The sequence below is a fragment of the Tiliqua scincoides genome, chromosome 1, assembly GCF_035046505.1.
Source record: "Tiliqua scincoides isolate rTilSci1 chromosome 1, rTilSci1.hap2, whole genome shotgun sequence".
Taxonomy (NCBI): domain Eukaryota; kingdom Metazoa; phylum Chordata; class Lepidosauria; order Squamata; family Scincidae; genus Tiliqua; species Tiliqua scincoides.
Window position 1 is genome coordinate 264,761,918 of NC_089821.1, and position 18,858 is coordinate 264,780,775.

General features: G+C 43.6%; 1 protein-coding gene and 1 non-coding gene across 2 annotated transcripts in view; one reads left to right on the forward strand and one right to left on the reverse strand.

Moving 5' to 3' along the window:
* TTL (tubulin tyrosine ligase) overlaps nucleotides 1–18,273 on the reverse strand; it is a 30,025-nt gene extending 11,752 nt beyond the window's left edge. Inside the window, exons 1-4 of the mRNA XM_066625038.1 lie at nucleotides 17,588–18,273; nucleotides 3,894–3,972; nucleotides 3,177–3,409; nucleotides 91–226 (exon numbers count right to left, since the gene is read on the reverse strand). Of these exons, the coding sequence (XP_066481135.1) occupies nucleotides 91–226; nucleotides 3,177–3,409; nucleotides 3,894–3,972; nucleotides 17,588–17,744 (605 nt within the window). The 5' untranslated portion in view covers nucleotides 17,745–18,273. The remainder of the gene's footprint in view (nucleotides 1–90; nucleotides 227–3,176; nucleotides 3,410–3,893; nucleotides 3,973–17,587) is intronic.
* On the forward strand, nucleotides 11,401–11,507 carry LOC136638377 (U6 spliceosomal RNA). The gene has a single exon (XR_010793602.1). It is a non-coding gene; the product is annotated as a U6 spliceosomal RNA (small nuclear RNA).
* Nucleotides 18,274–18,858: the final 585 nt, after the last annotated feature.

Consider the following 18,858-nt stretch of genomic DNA (forward strand, 5'->3'; position numbering starts at 1 on the left):
AGAAAAAGATGGTTGTATGTCAGTGTTCCAAGAAACAAATCTACCATCAATCTCCCTCTTCACTCAGTTATACACTCTTGAAAACATTACCTAATATCAAATTTACGATGACCTGGTTCTAAGAGCAGAGGCCTCTCAATATATTTCTGGATCACATGCACTTGTCCTTGATTATCTATGAAGTCCAGAAGTTCAGTCGCCTCTGAAGAAATAAGAATGCCTTGTCCTAACAAGAAAAAAAAAACATACATAGCAAAAGCACAAAAGTGCAGAAGCATAAATATATGTACCAAAAGCACCACCACAGCATACATTTCTTACAAGCACAGTGATATTGCAATATCCATATGCACTTCTAGAAGAAAAACTACGTAGCTATACATGAAGCATTATAACTGTTGATGACAATGTGCACACCCTGTAAAACAGGGGTCTCCAAACCCCAGCCTGGGGGCCAGATGCAGCCTGCAGCAAGCCTCTTTTTGGCCCTGGCCAACCTCTTGTCCCCTGAAAGCCTCTGGCCCGCTCAACTGAACATGACCAGTACTGTGCTCTGATTGTGTCTGGAGGGTGTTCTGAGGGCCAGAGAGGTTGAATGAATGAGCCCATTCATTCATTTATTCTCTCCTCTAAGTTCCATCTCTAATTTAAATTTTTTTTCCGGCCCTCCACACCACACCAGATATTTGATGCGGCCCTTTGGCCAAAAAGTTTGGAGACCCCTGCTGTAAAAGATGCTTGCAATAAGAATGGCCCTGTAGCTTCCTCAAAGGCTTCCTGGCCCAGTTACAAGTTGGTATCTTTTTACCCAAATGTCTCAGATACCGCACAAAGTGACTTTCTAGTTCCAAATTATGGCATTAGAGCTATTGCTTTGCTTATAGTCACTCAGGCCTCCAACATGGATTTCTTCTACAGAAGGACCCTTTCATGCTATGGAGGCATTTATTTTCCAGCTTTATTTGGAAGTGGAATTAAATACAATGACCCAATCCTAAAATGGCCTTATGCTGCCAGAACTAGCATTCCAGCAGCATAAGATCCTTTACGGCTGTCGCAAAGCATGACATGCCATGCAGTGTGGCCTGGCAACTGCCACAAGCAGCTGGATCTACGTTCCAGTAGCTGGAGAAAGAGCCCTGGCATAGAAAACTCAGTGCCAGGGGCAGGAGGGAGTGGGTAGAATGGAGTGGGGAGGGGGAGAAACAGGGAGGAGGGCGTTTTGAGTCTAGGAAGGGGGCAGTATTGGTTGCTGCAGTGTTGCCAATATCCTATCTCCCTTCCTGGCCTCAGTATGCCTTTCCAGATCCACTCGGACTTGCACCACCTATTTAGCTGGCACAGATCTGAATACACCCAGCAGGTCAGCGAGAGCTTACCCTGGAGCAAGGGAAAAAAATTCCCTTACCTTGAGGAGGCCGTGGCTTGAAACTCCCCAACAGGATGCAATGAGCACCCTGTTGGCACAGCTGCATCGGCACACAGCGAGTTAGGTAGGATCCGGCTATTAATGTAGTGCTATATTATCCAGCAATTATCCCAAACAACCAAGCTTCTTCCATAAGGCTCATTCAGAAGCAAGTCCCATTAATCAAAGGCCCTTAGCATCTTTCATTAGTAGCTTCCTCCTTGCAGCTTCTTTGTTTTATGGCCCCCCATTCCCCATGGCAGCAGGATTACAGATGCTCATAATTCCACTTTTGTCAGTTTCTGTCCCTCAGTGCCCGGGGGAAGGGAAGCAAGAGGGCTTTAATTCTTTTTTTTTTTTTTTTTTTAACTGCAAAATAGCAATATTTCACAATAAAAGATGGGGAAAGTACCCCAGCTTAGGATCTGCTTATCTGGTCATTCCTCCTCCACTTTGTTCCTTTTAACTTTACCCAGCCTTGCCATGCAGCATACTCATACCTTCCCCTCCTGCCTCCCATTCCAGTTTTTCATAAGATATGTCAGAGAATTGGTCATCTAGCTCAGGATCGTCTACACTGATTGTCTGTGGTTCTCCACAGTTTTCTAACAATATAAGAACAGCTCTACTGGGTCAGACCAACAGCCCATTAGCCCAACTTCCTGTATCTCACAGTGGCTCACCAGATGCCTCAGGGAGCACACAAGACAACAAGATACCTGTATCTTGTTGCCATTTCCATATATTGGGCATTCAGAGATGGGCTTCCTCTAAAACCTGGAGGCTGCATATAGCAATCATGACTTGTAATCTGTGATGGACTTTTCCTCCATTAATCTGTTTGATCCCCTTTTATCCAGAGATCTTTCCCAGTCCTAACTGGGGACTGAATCTGGGACCTTCTGGATAGAAAGAATGTGCTCTACCATTGAGCTGTAATCCCATCCCCGAAGGGAGTCTTCCATTCTTTTTCAAGCAGAAACATGTCCTGGTGTTGTTCCAACTGGAACAGAGATAAATCTGGCCTTGGTGACAATCCTCTCAGCTTATTTTGAACTCTCTGCTTCATTCTCTGCGTTCCACTTGCTTTGTTGCATCACTTGCCCTCCCATTCATTCCTGAACACCTGTTTCCTCTGTGGTGTTCCTCATGGTGTAGAGTTTCATTAGGAAGCAGAAACTTGCAGAACACCATGAGTAATTATAAGTACATAAATAAGAATGGAGTCCAGTTTTAGAACCTAAACAAACAATGCTCTACTTCCTATTAACAAGCAACTGTGGAAGAGAGGTATGCTGTTCTCTCCTGCTTGTGGGCTTCTCAGAGGCATCTGGCCGGTCACTGTGGAAAGGAGGATGTGGCACTTGATGAATCCTTGCCTTGATCCAGCAGGGCTCTTTTGTTGTTTAGGAGATTACAGCAAACAATATAATCCACAAACCCAGAACCAGCAGGCAGACATAATAAAACTATATTCCTCATTCATCAGGATAATACTCGGCATTTAAGTAGCATGTTTAGAGTGTTCAAAGAGCTTCATATACATTATTGATCAGTACCTTTATCGCCATAAACTGATGGGGACCATGACTGAGAGACTGCGGCTTGTGCAAGGCCGACAAGTAAATTTGTGCAGCGACAAGATTTGAACTGGGAATTTGCTCATTCATAGCCCAGTCTTAGCCACCATATTACTCTAGCATCTGTAGGATGAATAAAATGATCAAAGAACAAAACTAATCTATTCCAGACTTAGTTAGGTGCTAACCTTTGGCACCTGCAGAGGCTTTGGCTATCCATACATTTCCCTCGCCGCTGTCTTTCCTTTTCTGGTACGACACTAGGAAGACTTCCCGTTCATCTGTTCTTGTGTTGTTTATCAGATGCTGCATCCCATTCTGTGCCGGAGCTACTGGAGTCTTTAGATTAGTTGGATAAATCATGTAGGATTCTGGGAACCACATGCAAGACTCTGCCAATTCTGGACTTGTCTTGATTAATCTAAACAAGAAGAGGTGGAGTTTTCCTTTGATTATGTTGATTATTCTACTTCCTGTAGAACACACAGCATTTAAAAAATCTGCATGACATTAACACATGCACACATAAAGACATGGGTGTTTTCCAGCCCTACATGGAGATGCTGCAGGCAAAACAGATGCCCACCACTAAGCTATAGTTCCCCCTAAAGGACCATCATAGATCAAGGGACAGCCCATCCATGAGGCTGACTGAGGCAGTCAACTGAGCAAGTAGAGTGGCAGGGGGGGCACTCACCTCCATCCACCCATTCACTACCACTACTCCTCCCACTCCCTCAACTGAGAAAGGAAGAGCGGGTTGGAGCTTAGGAAAAGGCATGGAGAAGAGGAGAGTGATGGAGCCTTTCGAATGAGGAATATATGCTCTGCTATAGACCTACTGTTCCTCCCAAGTTATGGTCCATCTCAACCTTTCAATGGCCTATTGTGACAAAAATTCTTACTTTACTAGGGGTGCTTTGCGACAAAGTTTATCAGTTCCTCGGTAATAGTTCACCAGCTGAACAAGCCCAGGTTCATGACCTACAGGAGGAAACAGAATTTTTAATATCCAATTTCTTCAAAAAAACAGAGTGTTACTTTAAAAGATATATCACTTATACATTTATACAGACAAACAAATACAGATACTCTGGTTAACTACTTCTGAAAAAGTAGTATTTAATAGAATCACAGAAGCCCAATTGAAAACCCCAGCAATCTTCCTTCTGTGTACATAATGCTCAGGAAAGTAACATGCATACATTTTACTATCATACACTGAGCCAGTCTGAAAATTCTTAGTAATTAAACTAGTGGTATGTCGCTATCCAGGCTACATGGATATTACTGAATGGACAATCAGGTTAAGGCCAGACTGGTCAAAGTGTAAGTCTGGCCTTGGTAACTGCCCATACTTAGAGAGATATGGGCAGTCACCATAGGAGATGCAACTCCTCTTTCATCCAATCACTGTGTGTAGAGTTGGACTAGATGGTTGAGTTCCAATCCCTCTCAATCAATACAGATAATGGAGTATGGACTAGTTTTATGTTGCTGATGCTGGCTTATGATATTTTATGGCTGCTTTGATGATTTTATTTATTGATTTCACTTTAGATAATGTTTTATGCTGTTGCTCCCTATTTTAAATCTTAAGTCAGAATGTGTGAAGTCTGTTCTGCTGCTGGGGTAAGTCAAGGTCTCTGGGGCCTTCCAGGGTTCCCAGTCTATCAGCCTCCCCAATGCTCTCCTCCACTTCACCCTTTTTCTGGACCAATCTTGCCCTTCAAGACCTCAGCAACTATCCTAGGGGAGGGGGTTATATTTTACCCAGGGTGTCCTCCTGGGCTGGTCCTTCTGTCACTGGGTTGGCTTCAGGAGCCTCCTAAAGATCAGCAACCTGGATGCCTCCAGTTGGAGACTGTTCTTATTATCGGACTTGCTTGTGTTTATATTCCCTGTGGCTAATGGTTAGCCCTGTCCCTTCCCCCTTCTTAATAGCCCTCCCACACCTGCTCCTGCTTTTCTACTTCCATGGAGGTGGTTGGGCTGACTCCTCTCCTACCACGATTCCACGATTGAATTACTGACCCTGCACTTGGGTAAGATCTCCAGTTTGTAAAATGAAAAGGTCTAATGCTCTTAACCTACCGAGACCTCACTGAAATGTAACCACAGCAGTGTCGGAATGATATAAACATAAGGGTGGAGCCTAATACTATTGGGACGCTCCCACAGACTTTGAGGAAGGTCAGTGATCAGTCTGGTGGTGAAGACCCATGGAACTGCCCTCTCCCCATGTGATGGGGGGGTAATGAAACTATAGGGAAGCAACTATAGGCATGTGTGAACGGGGCCCCAAGATAGCACTACTCCCTAATTCAGAATCTTTGAATACTACTCCATGGCAAAGAAAGTGCAGCTTGTACATGTTCAGAAGGCATTCTTTTCTAGTGTCAAAACTGGAAAGAAAAAAAGACTGCAGGACAAACCCTATTAAACTGTGGTGCTCATTATAACAGTTTGGGAAATCCAAAATTAAGAAGACTTTCATATGTGTCACTTTGCTAAAAAAAATGCAAAAAGATTTTGCTGAATTCACACAGGACACAATGCAAGAAAATAAGGAACAATACACAGATTCAGACATCTGTGAGAACATGGAAGTGGCAGTGTCTAAATCAGTGCCTGTATGCCCGAAAATGCAAGGACTGCAATCCTGCACATAGGCTACATAAATCCCACTGGTTTCTGTGAGATTTAAGCAGCTTAACAGCACAGAGGATGGAAGTTACTTTTGCTACTGTGTAAGCCTATATAATAAGTGCATGAAAGAGCTGGCAATGTAAATGGACATGATCATACTCGAGTATGTTATTTTTGCTTAAATACTGATGGGATAAAGGGCACAATCCTAACCAAGTCTACTCAGAAGTAAGTACTCTTTTGTTCAAGGGGGCGTACTCTCAGGAAAGTATGGTTAAGATTACAGCCAAAGTCTCTTTGCTATGTGTAAGATTGTGTGAACTGAGCAAAGAAAACCAGTGAGTTTCTCATAACCAAAGCATCTTGCAGTGCTTTAAAGGCCAACCAATTTATTTCACCATGAGCTTTTGTGGACTGCAGTCTACTTCATCAGATGCGTGGAGCCCACAAAAGGTCATACTGAAAGCAAATGGCTAGCCTTTCATGTGCTACACTTTTAGGGCCATGCCAATGTAATATGTGTTGCATCGTGTGGTGGTGGGGGGGCCAGTCACGGAGGCCTCCTCGAAGTAAGGGAATGTGTGTTCCCTTACCTTGGGGCTGCACTGTGGGTGGTCAGTACTGGAAAGTTGGTTAGGATTGGGCCATCCGTCTGTTGCAGTGAAAGCAGCAAATGCATCTCCCCTCCACACATTTCTTATGAATGAAGTAAAGCAGACCTGCAAGTGACTTCAGGCAACCTCTCCTTGGCTCCTATGCAGAGTGCACACCTATGCTAGGAGCAACATAACAGTTTAACAACAAAGCTGGCAAAACTCTTGCCCAGAAGGTATTTTCAGAGACTGTGTTACGCGACACGTTTTTTGGTCTAATGAGATTTAGCCAGGGATTTCCCACCCTTGCTCGTAACACCCCAATATCAAATTATCCAAATTAGTATTTCAGTGGGATTTCTTGCAGAATAAGGCAAGGCTTAGGAAATATGCCAAATTTTCAGGTTCCATCATCAAATATAAAACATAATTTGAACATGTAAAGACAATTGACAGAAAGCTCTCTCTCTCTCGCTCTCTCTCTCATATATGCTAGAGATTCATTGAACCAAAAGATGTGTTTTTAATGGCAACAATGGAACACTGAGAGAACTGAAGAGCTGGTTCTTAAATAAGGAACAAATAAACATATGCCACTAGGTCTTGACTGTAGTGTTTTCTATCACTGAGGAAGAGGAAGATTGTTGCAAAGCCTTTTTAGGGTTCTCTCTCTGAATTTAGTTTTGTGCCAAGTCAGATGTTGCTACACATTCACTATTGTTACCTAATTTTGGACAAATAGCAAAGGAACAAAATCTTCAGATGATGCTGCAATTTTAGAAAAATCCAGTCTAGAAGAGACTGAAAAACTAGAGGAACTGGAGGACAAATTGGTCTCCAAGGAAATAATAAAATTTCATATTTTTTTCTAAAAGGCAACATTTAGAAAGCAGTGGAATGAACTTTTTGGCACCTAGGACACTTGGTTGTTGACTTGAAACCACCATTCTTTAACAATGGAATGCTTTAGCATGAAACTACTGTTATGAGAAGTTAATCAGGAAGTTTGATTCTAAATGTTCAATCTTGATTCATGATAGTGGTTTCTTCTTCCAATACAGGTGTTAATGTAATTTCCTTGCCTTATTAAGACATTCTCTATTACTGTCGTTCTGAACTGTCATGCTCCTCTTCATAAATATTTAAGTTTTACATAGAATTGTCACAGATTGTATCAGTCCATAAAAGCTTGTGCTACAATAGAACAGTTAGCATTTAAATGCCAACACTTCTCTCCAAGGGGAGTACAATTAAAGTAGCTGAATGAACTCTAAGTCTGCTTCTTAAAGCAGAAAGGCAGGAAGTAAATTTTCCTAAAGCAGCCAAACACCATTTGGAAGATAGGCAAAATGAAATAAGACATAGTTGTAAACACAGAATCTCTATTTCAACATGCACCTGTACTATTTCAGTCCCAACAGCCATCAAAAGGGTAGTGGGTTCTCCAGGCAGCCATCTGCTAAATTACGATTTGTGAAAAAATTGCTGCTGAGTACCCTATTGCAGTACACAGAATATCCTAATCCTATCCAGAGCAAAACCCAGCTCCAGGCAAAGTGGTGAAGCTGCCATTGCAGCTCTGATCAAAATGTAGCCGAGGATCACTCCCGTTCGATTTAGGAGGACATCTAGAACATCTAGGAAAGAACACAGAGGTGAGGGATCGAGCTACTTCATTCAATATTGGCTTGACTGTACAAGCAGCCCAGTCTTGGATCTGAAATATTTTCTGAAGCAAGCACTAATGAAGCAGCATGTACTTTCAAGAAGTGCACTCCAACATCTGCTATACTGCGAGGGACCTTGCTGCATGCAGAGCAAGCATCACTAGGACCCCTCATGCGTCAAATGGGTGAAAAAGATAACACCTATGACCTACAACTTCAGCAGGATAATTTCTCCACATGAATCAGCTACATGGGGAATTGTGGGGCCATGCTAAAACTAAACTGTACATAGGCAGAAATCCTATGGCCCAACTCCAAATAGCAGTGGGCCTCACATCATTTAAATGAATTTCTCCCAACAAGCAAAATAAGGATTGTGGCGTTAAAGAGCCAAGGGTAAGAAATAAGCTTGGATCAACAGCCCTAACAGTTCCATTGCAGGGAGCACGCAACTTTTGTTTTTGCTGCAGTGGTTTTAATCTGATGAAGCAGATTCTTGTCTGAAAGAGTTTGAGTCCTAATTGATCAGTTAGTCTTGCACATGCAGGTTCTGTGTCTTTTTAGATTAGACAGGCCTTGGAGCAGCTCCTTGAGAGTTACAAGGCAGTGCTCTCTGAACAAGGCAGAATGTAAGCCTTGCAGCTATTCTTCTCAGTGACAAAGGTAACTAATAATTCATTCCAGGCAAATAGCTTCCCAGACCCACTGCATAAGCTGCGACTCTACTACAGTACATGTAGACAAGAGGACTGCTAGTATACTCTGAGCACTAATTTGGATTGCATAAATAAGTAAGAAAAAAGAAAAAAAATGTATTGGCAAGAAAAAGCTAAGCATTACTGAATAAAGTTAAAAAAACATACAGCCATCAAGTGGTATGCAACTGAGGTCAGAAAAAAAACAAAGTATAATATATGAGATGGAAAAACTATTACAATGCTATCAAACCAATCAATACTCCATTCCTGTCAGAGATACTGTTATTGACTCTCAAATTGGAGGCAGTTCAGCAAAGGAAAATCAAATGATTAAGCAACTTATTGGCTTCTATGGTGCATGATGAGAAAATACATTGGCTTGTATCTCAAGGAGCACCTGCACAAGTTCTCTTCCCTGCTCTTTCCTCTCATAAGAATGTAAGAAGAGTCCCACTGGATCAGGCTGTAGGCCCATCAAGTCCCGCTTCCTGTATCTCACAGGATACAGGGAGCACATAAGACAACAAGATACCCACATCCTGGTGTCACTCCCTTTCATCAGGCATTCTGTGGTACCCTACTTTTAAAACCAGGAGATTGCATATACCCATCATGGCTTGTAACCTGTGATAGACTTTTCCTCCAGAAATTTGTCCAATCCCCTTTTAAAGGCATCCAGGCCAGATGCCATCACCATGTCCTGTGGCAAGGAGTTCCACAAATTACACACTGGGTAAAGAAATATTTTCTTTTGTCTGTCCTAATCTCTCCCAACACTCAATTTTAGTGGATGTCTCCTAGTTCTGGTGTTATGTGAGAGGGTAAAGAATATCCCTCTATGCATCCCCTGCATAATTTTGTATGTCTCAATCATGTCCCCCCTCAGGCACCTTCTTTCTAGACTGATGAGCCCCAAACGCTGTAGCCTTTCCTCATAAGGAAGGTGCCCCAGCCCAGTAATCATCTTAGTCTCTCTCTTCTGCACCTTTTCCATTTTCACTATATCCTTTTTGAGATGTGGCAACCAGAACTGGATGCAGTACTCCAGGTGTGGCCTTATCAACAACAGCATTAAAATATTAGCCGTTTTATTCTCAATACCTTTTCTAATGATCCCAAGCATAGAATTAGCCTTCTTCACTGCTGCAGCACATTGGGTCAACACTCGCATTGAGCTGTCCACCTGCTGCTCTCCACATCAGGTCCCTAAATCAAATGGTCCTGAGGGGTGGGGAACTCCAAGGAATTGTGTGGGATGCAGAAGAGAAAATTGCAAAAACCTGTGCAAATTTTGGCCATTTTTCTTTCCTACAGCAACCCCCTGCGCAGCATTCCATAACATTCTTGAGGACTCCCTGACCCTCAAGAACATTTGGGGGAGGGAGATTCAAGGACCTGCCATAGAGAGAAAGGGGGAGAAAGGACTGGTGCAGGCACTCCTTAGGATACAGCCCATTCATGAAACAGAAAGGCAACCAATTCAAAGTACTAAATTGAAACACATTAATGTTTATGCTACTACTTAAATGGAAATTTTAAATACAAAATCCGTCTTCTTGGTTGCAGCATCTCATACCTAGAATGCCTTTCTCAGAGATACTCTGAGTGCCAAACTTCTAGCCTTTTCAGCACCATGAAAAATCTTTCTGCTTGGTCAGGCCTTTCAATATGCCATAGCTATGCAAGCAGGCCACACTGAATTCAAAAGGGGCTTATTTTCATTAAAGTGTGGATAGGATTGCATTCTTGCAGCCCAATCCTATCCTGCGCTGCAAATGGCCTGTGCTGTATCCAGTGCAGGGTTGGAGCTGGCTGCAGCACAACCTGGGACAAAGGGAATCACTTGCCCTGTGTCGCATGGCAGTGGACTGAATAGAGCTACTTAGATTCACGCCACCTAAAGAGGTGGCACAGATCTGAGCAGCCCAGTGCTAGGCTGAGACGCTGTCATGAATATGTACATGTTAGGCCTAGGTTGGCAGTAGAAGCCTGAACCACACTAAGACAGTGTAACTGAGAAGTTGCTAGCAGTTCCTATCTGCAAGAATGTGAGTAAATAAACAAAAAGATTGTTGTCTCTCCTTTGCTGGCCAGAAAGGACAGACAACAAGAATTACAACCCATTGGAATGTTTAACACCTTAGAAGACAGAGAGGTGCCTGATCAAGCGTGATGGAGTGCAGCTATGGATCTCCAGTTGCGAGGGGTAAGAACTAGGAGGAGTTAGCAACCAGGTCAACTTCTGGAAGGTTCTGTTCCTCTAGGGTCTGATTGGACAGTCTAAGTATGAAGTCACCTCAGTACTATTAGCATAAGAAGTATAATAATGAGTGCCCAAGGGGTGTGGCCCGTTCCTTCTTGGACAGAGTTTTGGGTGCAACATCCTGCACGATTGGGAGCTCCATTGTCCACCATGGGCACCTCAATTCAGCCACTGGAGGCTAGTGCATGTTCTTGTGCTAGCCTACCTCCTGTGGTGGCAGAGAAATACCTTCAGGTTCGTTTGCGACACCCGGAGACTGGCACGAGGGACTTGCGCCAGCCTAGGGCACAGTTTGGATTGTGACCTTCATTAGCCAATTTCTTCTCTTTCCCTTGATTTTATCAAGCTTTCATTCATCAGATGATGCCTTACTCAAACCACTGGGCCATGTCGTGCTGTACTGACAACCCAGACTGGCAGTGACCCTTCAGGATATCAGACAGAATTTTTTACTCTGCCCTAGCTGGAGATGTCAAGAGTTGAACCTGGGACCTTCTAGAGACAAAGCAGGTGTTCTTCCACTAAGCCATGGAGTGTTCCTCATGCTTGCTTCGGCAGCACATATACTAAAATTGGAACGATACAGAGAAGATTAGCATGGCCCCTGCGTAAGGATGACAAGCAAATTGGTGAGTGTTCCTCAAATATTCTTCCATTTACCAATACCCCATGATTGTTCTATGCTACATTTTAGGTCTTTTAGAGTATTATTATTCACCACTCAGAGAGATCTGGCTAAACAATAGCACACTCATGCCGAAAACAAATAAGACAAGCACCATCAAACTTTTGCTGTATTTTTCTGCCTTTTCAGTCCCAAGGCAACATAATCTCTCTTTTTAATGCTGAAATGCACAACGTCCTTTTTAAAAAACAAAAAGAAGCCTCATGGATATCCTTCTCATTACATGAGGACACAATGCAGTATTATTTGTGCAACACTGGGACTGAAGCAGGGGCACACTGTTGCCTGGAAAAGCCTCAAGCCTCCAGTAATAAAATATGATTTCTCATCTGTTTTTATAATCATGGTATCCAAGACTGCGCAGGGTTCATCAGAAGAGTCAAGTAAATCAGCAGCAGTTCCTGAAATATAGACATGAAGCTTCTGCTAATGCAATCCATTAGCCCCCCTCCCTTTTTAACGCAACAGCAGTACATCTCACTGCTGATTCATGTTCCATTTTCATCTAACTGCCCCACCCTCAAGTCTGCTTGCCACTGCTTGGCCAGTTGTTGCCAACTGTGCATTTTATTTATTCCACCTTATTTTTTTGCAGCTCCCTCCTCCAGCTTGCCAACATTATTTTGAATCCCAGCACAAAAAAAGTATCTGCAATTTCTCAGAGCTGGGTGGTCCACAAAGGGAATGCCATTTTGGAACACTTTGGATAATATTAGGAAGCCTTTCCTAGACTTATATAAGTAGCGTGTGAAGCATGCATAGTATAGACTGCTCCAATATCTTTATAATTTATATTTTTCTCCCCCATGTTGTTTGTACTTGTAATTTATTCTATTTGTAAAATTATTTTTAAAAAAACAAAGAGGACAACACACACTTTCAGTGCAGTCATCAGGTTTGGCATGCTTGAGGACAAGGCCTTTCAACCTGGTCTGTTCAGTTCTTGCAAGTATCACTGCTGTGAGAAACACTTTTGCAAGTATTGCAACCAGCAGAGACAGCTGCTGTGCACAAGCATGGGTGGCTTGCCACTTAGTTGTTCCTGCAGAGAAAGAGAGAGAGAGATTTCTCCAGTTGCTGCCATCTCCTGACTTCTCCTTCGCCCTCCACTTCGGGGGAGGGGGACAAGTCAAGACAGAGCCACACAATCTCCACAGTAGTGGGTCAAGTACCATTTCCCAGTGGCTGAAAAGCACCATTCCAGAATAAGTTCCTATGGAACCTAATTCAGTACTGATATCCAGTCAGGCAACAAGCATTACCTCTGAAGCTAGTTTCTCCTTGGCTCTGTAGCTAATGGACCAGACCAATCAGACTATCAAAGCTGCCTCCTGGAACAACCTTATGAGCCTGCCTATCCCTCCTGTTGCAAATTCTTCCATAAAACCCACCTTTTCCATGAAACCTTTGACACAACCTCTGTTCTTGACTGACACAAAGGTCAAGTTCACGTAAAGAAACAGAACGCCTTTTCTTCCCATACTTTGCTTCACTTCCATTTGGAAACAGCTGCAGCTTGGCAGTATGCAGGACATAGTCCCAGATACAATCCTTGCAATCTCCAGGTAGGGCTCCAAAAGAACACCTATCTGAAACTCTGGAGAGCTACTGCCAGCCAGTGTAGGCAAACTCACAGCCCAATCCAAGTCTGCTCAGAAGTAAGTCGCCTTGAGTTCAATATGGCTTATCTCAGGAATGTGCCCATAGGACTGCAGCCTAAACTAGATGAAACAATGGATAGAATCAGTAAAATCTAACGTGTTGTCTTCTTGTGTTGAAATTTAGACTGAGAACTTTTTTCTGTGCTATAAAGAGCCATACAGAGTGATCACTGATGGATAAACAAATTAGTTGAGATGGGTGATGTCTACTGCATTCCCTTTATCTACTAAACAAGGTAAGATATCAGCAAACTGTGCCCCCCAAATAAACAAGAAACACAGGATCCAAAGCCTTCACTTTCAAGTGTCTCTGCTCACTTGTTGCTCCATTAACAAGGAATTCAAAGCAGAACATCCATTTTGGGGAAAGGGGCTGGCAGCACAGAATCAGAGATGGAGGTAAAGGCAAAGCAAGTCCTGAACATCCTATTTTTGATCAGCAGTGTTGAGGCAGGACCATAGCCAGCCTTCCTTCATAGGTGGAGCGGCTCCAAATACAGTAAGCTAGTGCAAAACAGTCACGCTCCAAAGCCTGCGATTTCCTTACAGCTAGAACAAGCATCTCACGCCTTCCTGCCAAGCCCACATGTCTATTTTACTCTTTGTGAGTTGTTAACATCAGAAATATAAAAAGAGCAACTACTTTTACTTTTGGAGGCTTTCCTCTCCCTTTAAGATGAATGCATTGTGTACAGCAACAATTATTTATTAAAGTTACTCCTTACTCCCGTTAAGCACCCTGCCATACTCGCCAGTCAGAATAGCTAGAGGGCTATCTCCCCCACCCCTCCACCAGCATTATTAAAATATAAAAGGTGACAATCATCTTGAAATGGCCACCAATGTGAGCCTTGAGTGGACAGAACTAGACAGTCTTGAGTGGGCAGAGTTGGGAGTACTACTGCTTTTATAATGCAGCCACCAATAATTATCAATATTTTAATTTGTTTCTAGAAACTTTCCTATTCCAGAAAACTACTCAGTACTCCAGACACTGGTGCCACATTGATGATAGCACTGCATCAAGGAACTACAAATTCTGATTATCTTCTGGGAAGGCTTGGAACAAAAACGTTCAAACTCTTCAAATCTCAGCAAGCCTGCAAATGATAGCCCAGGAATCCCAAAGGCTCTCAGCAATCATTCTCTCAGGTCCTAGGGCCACATCTGACCAACAGGTTCAGCTCTTAAGGTACTGAACCTTCCATTTGCCTGAAACAGTCCTTTGTACCATAGATACCCCTCAATGTTTTGTGTCCTCCAAGGAGTTCAAATACAAATTGTCTTACAAAAGAAATGCTGTTTCTTGATAAATGTACTTTTTTGTCCTACTGTACAGCATCATGGGTGATGGAGTAATAATGTTCCAAAGTAAGATATCTGGCAGTGGTGATGCAGCATGCCTGCAGACTACTCAGTCTTACTTAAAGAGGTAATGTAATATTTACCTAATGTAAAACATTAAGAGAGACTTATGGAGAGTGCAGGAGGTGCCTTGGCAAAGCACAGAACTCATGACCTTGGGGAAAAAGGGCTTCTGCCCACTGGGAGCACAGCAACACAGAAATCTATCCAACAGTCACAAAGTCATGATCCCCCAAGGCTAATTTCCATGACAGTCACATGTTTGTTACTCCTCTTAACAGATGGAGCCTTTGGACTTATTTGGTTCCCTTAATCATTATCCTCTTTGCTTTTTAATGCAAGGTATTTTCTTATTTACTAAAACACTCCAAGTGACACACAATGTTAATTATGTATAGAGACTACATAATTATCTCAGAAACCAGTACAGGGCTGAATTCGATATGTTACCTATGTCTCTTGATACTTTCAGGGGGAAGGAGAGAGGGCAGGATTACCAACAGCCCAGTTCCATGTACATCTACCCAGAAATAAGTCCAACTCAATGGGTCCTACTTCCAGGTCAGTACAGTACGTCTAGAATTGCAACCTTAGACTTCTTGGATTCTCTGCTTAGTGAGAAACTCAATTCTTTTCATTATTGTTATGATTATCTGTAAAATACTCTCAGGTTACAAAGCATTTTAATAATTTTTCTCATCCTACGCAATCCTCCTTCAATCCTAAATGTGACCACTACAGAGAATTTTCCCCTGTTCTGCAAGTCTTGAAGACTGGATTTTAATTGCTTTGGTCACAAAGTGTGAGCCTCCAGGCAACTTAAGCATCCTTAAGCTCACTGATTTCAGCTGGAGAGATTTAGATGTGCTTGGATCTTTCCCACCAATAACAATAAGCTTTAAAATGTGCTTTGCTCTGGCTCAGACACTTCTACTGCTGCTGCATTTTCCTAATTTTGTCACTCTCAGCAATCCAGCCCTTGAAGGAACCACCTGTTTTAGAAACAATTGCCTTTCATTCCTCATGGCAGGCTGACTCATGTGTCCATGAACAGCATTTTAAATAGCCTCTTGATGGAAGTGAAACTATTCACAGCAAAGTAAATAGAGGATTTGCTTCCTCCCTTTTCAGTTAAGATGCACATTAGCATAAAACAAAATCAATTAGAAAACCGTCAACAACTCAAATGTATGAGGTTAACTAAATAAAATTTTTAAATCATGTGCTCAAGTTTTTATATTAATGCCCCAATAATCAATGTTCAACAGATTTTTTTTTTTAGCTTTACTTTACTATTTCTCAATTCTCCCTATTTAGAAATAAGGCTTCCCCATCACTTCAACAAGGGGCACCTCATTTCTTTTATAACCAGCTGTAAAATCCACTCACAAGATTAGGCTTTGGTGATAAGACAAATTTAAATGCACTCAAGTCCTTTTAAAAACAATGGGTTCATGTGCGCCTGTTTGCAGTTAAACAATTCTTGGTATAAAAGTTGTGAGAACAGAAAGCTTCAGTTCCATAGCTTAAAAATTACTTTTGTTGTGACTTATTTGAGTAAACATCTCAATTTAAAATTCAGAAATAAACCCTCAATCCATCTGCCAGGAAACACAAACTTGAACCTGAATGAAAGCAATACAAACTATGAACTTGAAGACTGGGTCTCAACGCCATCAATGCAGAATGACACAATTGTTGAATGCCCATAGATTTCTTGGTGAAGAAGATTTTACAGCCCAAGAGAAGGCAGCCAAGGGAGGAGCCACAGCTCAGTGGCAGAGCACCCGCTTTGAATACATAAGGTCCCCAGTTCAATTCATAAGTATGGCAGAGAAATTTCCTGCAGGTAACCCATTGAGAGTTGCTTCCAGGCAGTGGTGACAATACTGAGCTAGGTAGACTCTGTAAGCCAATATTCTCTGTTCCATCTTGATGGAGCCAAATGTTGTTTTTTACCTCCTTCTAATTAAAGAATTAAAAGCAGAGTGGAAGGGTGGGGTATAAATCCAATCAATCAGTAAAGTGACATTTCAATACGGTAAGTGCAAGATAAAGTTAGTCTTTCTCTGTTGGCTCAGTTCTTTGTTCTTAACAACTCCCTCATTAAATAAGCTTATTTAAATATGTAAGAATTGCTCTAAGAACTTATCCTTATATTATGATAAATAGTATAAACCTAAACACCATCATATACCAATCCAATACCACTGAAAATCCCTATTGTAGAAGCCCATTTTTATAACAAAAGTGCTATTTTTAAACCATTCATAATGGTATTAATTAAGATATTAATTAAAGAGAGCTATCAGATCAGTGTACCATTTATTGGGGGAGGATGCCTCCTCCCTGAGAGCAACACTCCTTGACTCCAGCTGACTTGCTAACAGCCAAGTCCCTCCCTTGTTGCAGCAGGCAACACCCAAACCCAACATCTGCAGCAGGAGACATCACAGACATCAATTACTTGGACACTTCTTCCCAGGGCCACCTGAAGGGAAGCACCCACGCCCACAAACACACACATATATGGAGGACAGAGTACCTATACCTTTAACCACTGTATAGAAGAGGAAATTTTGGTAGGCACAGCTCAACATGGAAAGGTTTAAGAAGCTGCACCTGCCAATATTCCCTCTTCTATACAATGGTTAAAGATATAGGTACTCCATCCTCCATTGTATCCGGTCACCCTGGCTCAAGCATTAGAGAGGAGACTAGAAGCCCAGGCCAGGAGCCCATTCATTTCAATGAGTGCAACTTGGATGCTGGGTTGGGTTGAAGGTTGAGTTCGGTCAGCTGCTGTTGGCCCGCCCCTGCCTGCCAGTGTGTGGCTCCAATCCCATCTACACTTTCCTGGGGGTAAGCCCCATTGAGTCTAATGGGATTTACTTATGAGTAGACATGCCTAGGATTGGGCTCTCAGGCTGCAATCCTATCCACACTTTCCTGGGAGTAAGCTCCACTGACTATAATGGGACTTACTTCTGAGTAGGCATGCATCTGTTGCTCGCTTACCCAGTCTCCCAAAAGGCAGCTTGTTTCTCTCCCCCAGCATGAGGTTAAACCTGGGGTTGTCCCTCTTCAGCCTCTTCCATTGTCCAGTGGAAAGGAGGATTTTGGCCACTTCCGCATAGATGCTGCTGGTCTCATCTCGGACCACGAAGGTGTACATCTTGCTTGCTGGCCCCCTCCCCCTGCAGATCCAAGTGGGAATCCCTGAGGATGAGAAGGCGCGGCACGCCGAGGATCCTCAGCCGGCTCCGGAGAGAGGAGAAGCACAGCAGCAACAGGACATCCCTCCGCCAGGCTGGCCCCGTTCAGCACCGAGCCCGGGCAGGAGAGCAGCTGCTCCGCGTCCCAAAGGCGTAGGGGGCGCGCACGTGTCCTCAGCCCACAGCCCGGCCTCCCACTCCTGCTGCAAGCCCCGCGGCACTTCCTGAGGACCCTGCGACGCTTCCTACATGGTGACGATGACGACAGCTGCAGCCCCGCACGGGAGGGAGGAGATCAAAGGCGGGAGGAGGAGGCAGGGCAGCCCCCGAGCCTCTGCAGCCACCCAGGAGGGGCCATCGCCCCGGCGCCCGAGGCTGCGCACGCCTTCCACTTCCCTGCAGGCAGGCGGGGGCGCGCCTCTCGCGCAAGCTCTGGAAGGAGGACAGCAGCTCTACCTCTCCAGCAGCTGCAGCTTCTCTCCTGCCATGTTGGCTCCTCCCCCCCGCCGGGATCCAGTGCTGAGCGCATGGGTCAGGGAGCAGAAAGAGGCGGCCCCTTCACCCGCCTGAAATAGCAGCAAAACAACCTCGCCCCCCTTCCCATCCTGTCGCTCTGCCAGAAGGCCTTAAGAGCATAAGAACAGCCCCACTGGATCAGGCCATAGGCCCATCTAGTCCAGCTTCCTGTATCTCACAGCGGCCCACCAAATGCCCCAGGGAGCACACCAGATAACAAGAGACCTCATCCTGGTGCCCTCCCCTACATCTGGCATTCTGAACTAGCCCATTTCTAAAATCAGGAGGTTGAGCATACACATCATGGCTTGTACCCCATAATGGATTTTTCCTCCAGAAACTTGTCCAATCCCCTTTTAAAGGCATCTAGGCCAGATGCCATCACCACATCCTGTGGCAAGGAGTTCCACAGACCGAACACACGCTGAGTAAAGAAATATTTTCTTTTGTCTGTCCTAACTCTCCCAACACTCAATTTTAGTGGATGTCCCCTAGTTCTGGTGTTATGTGACAGTGTAAAGAGCATCTCCCTATCCACTTTATCCTTCCCATGCATAA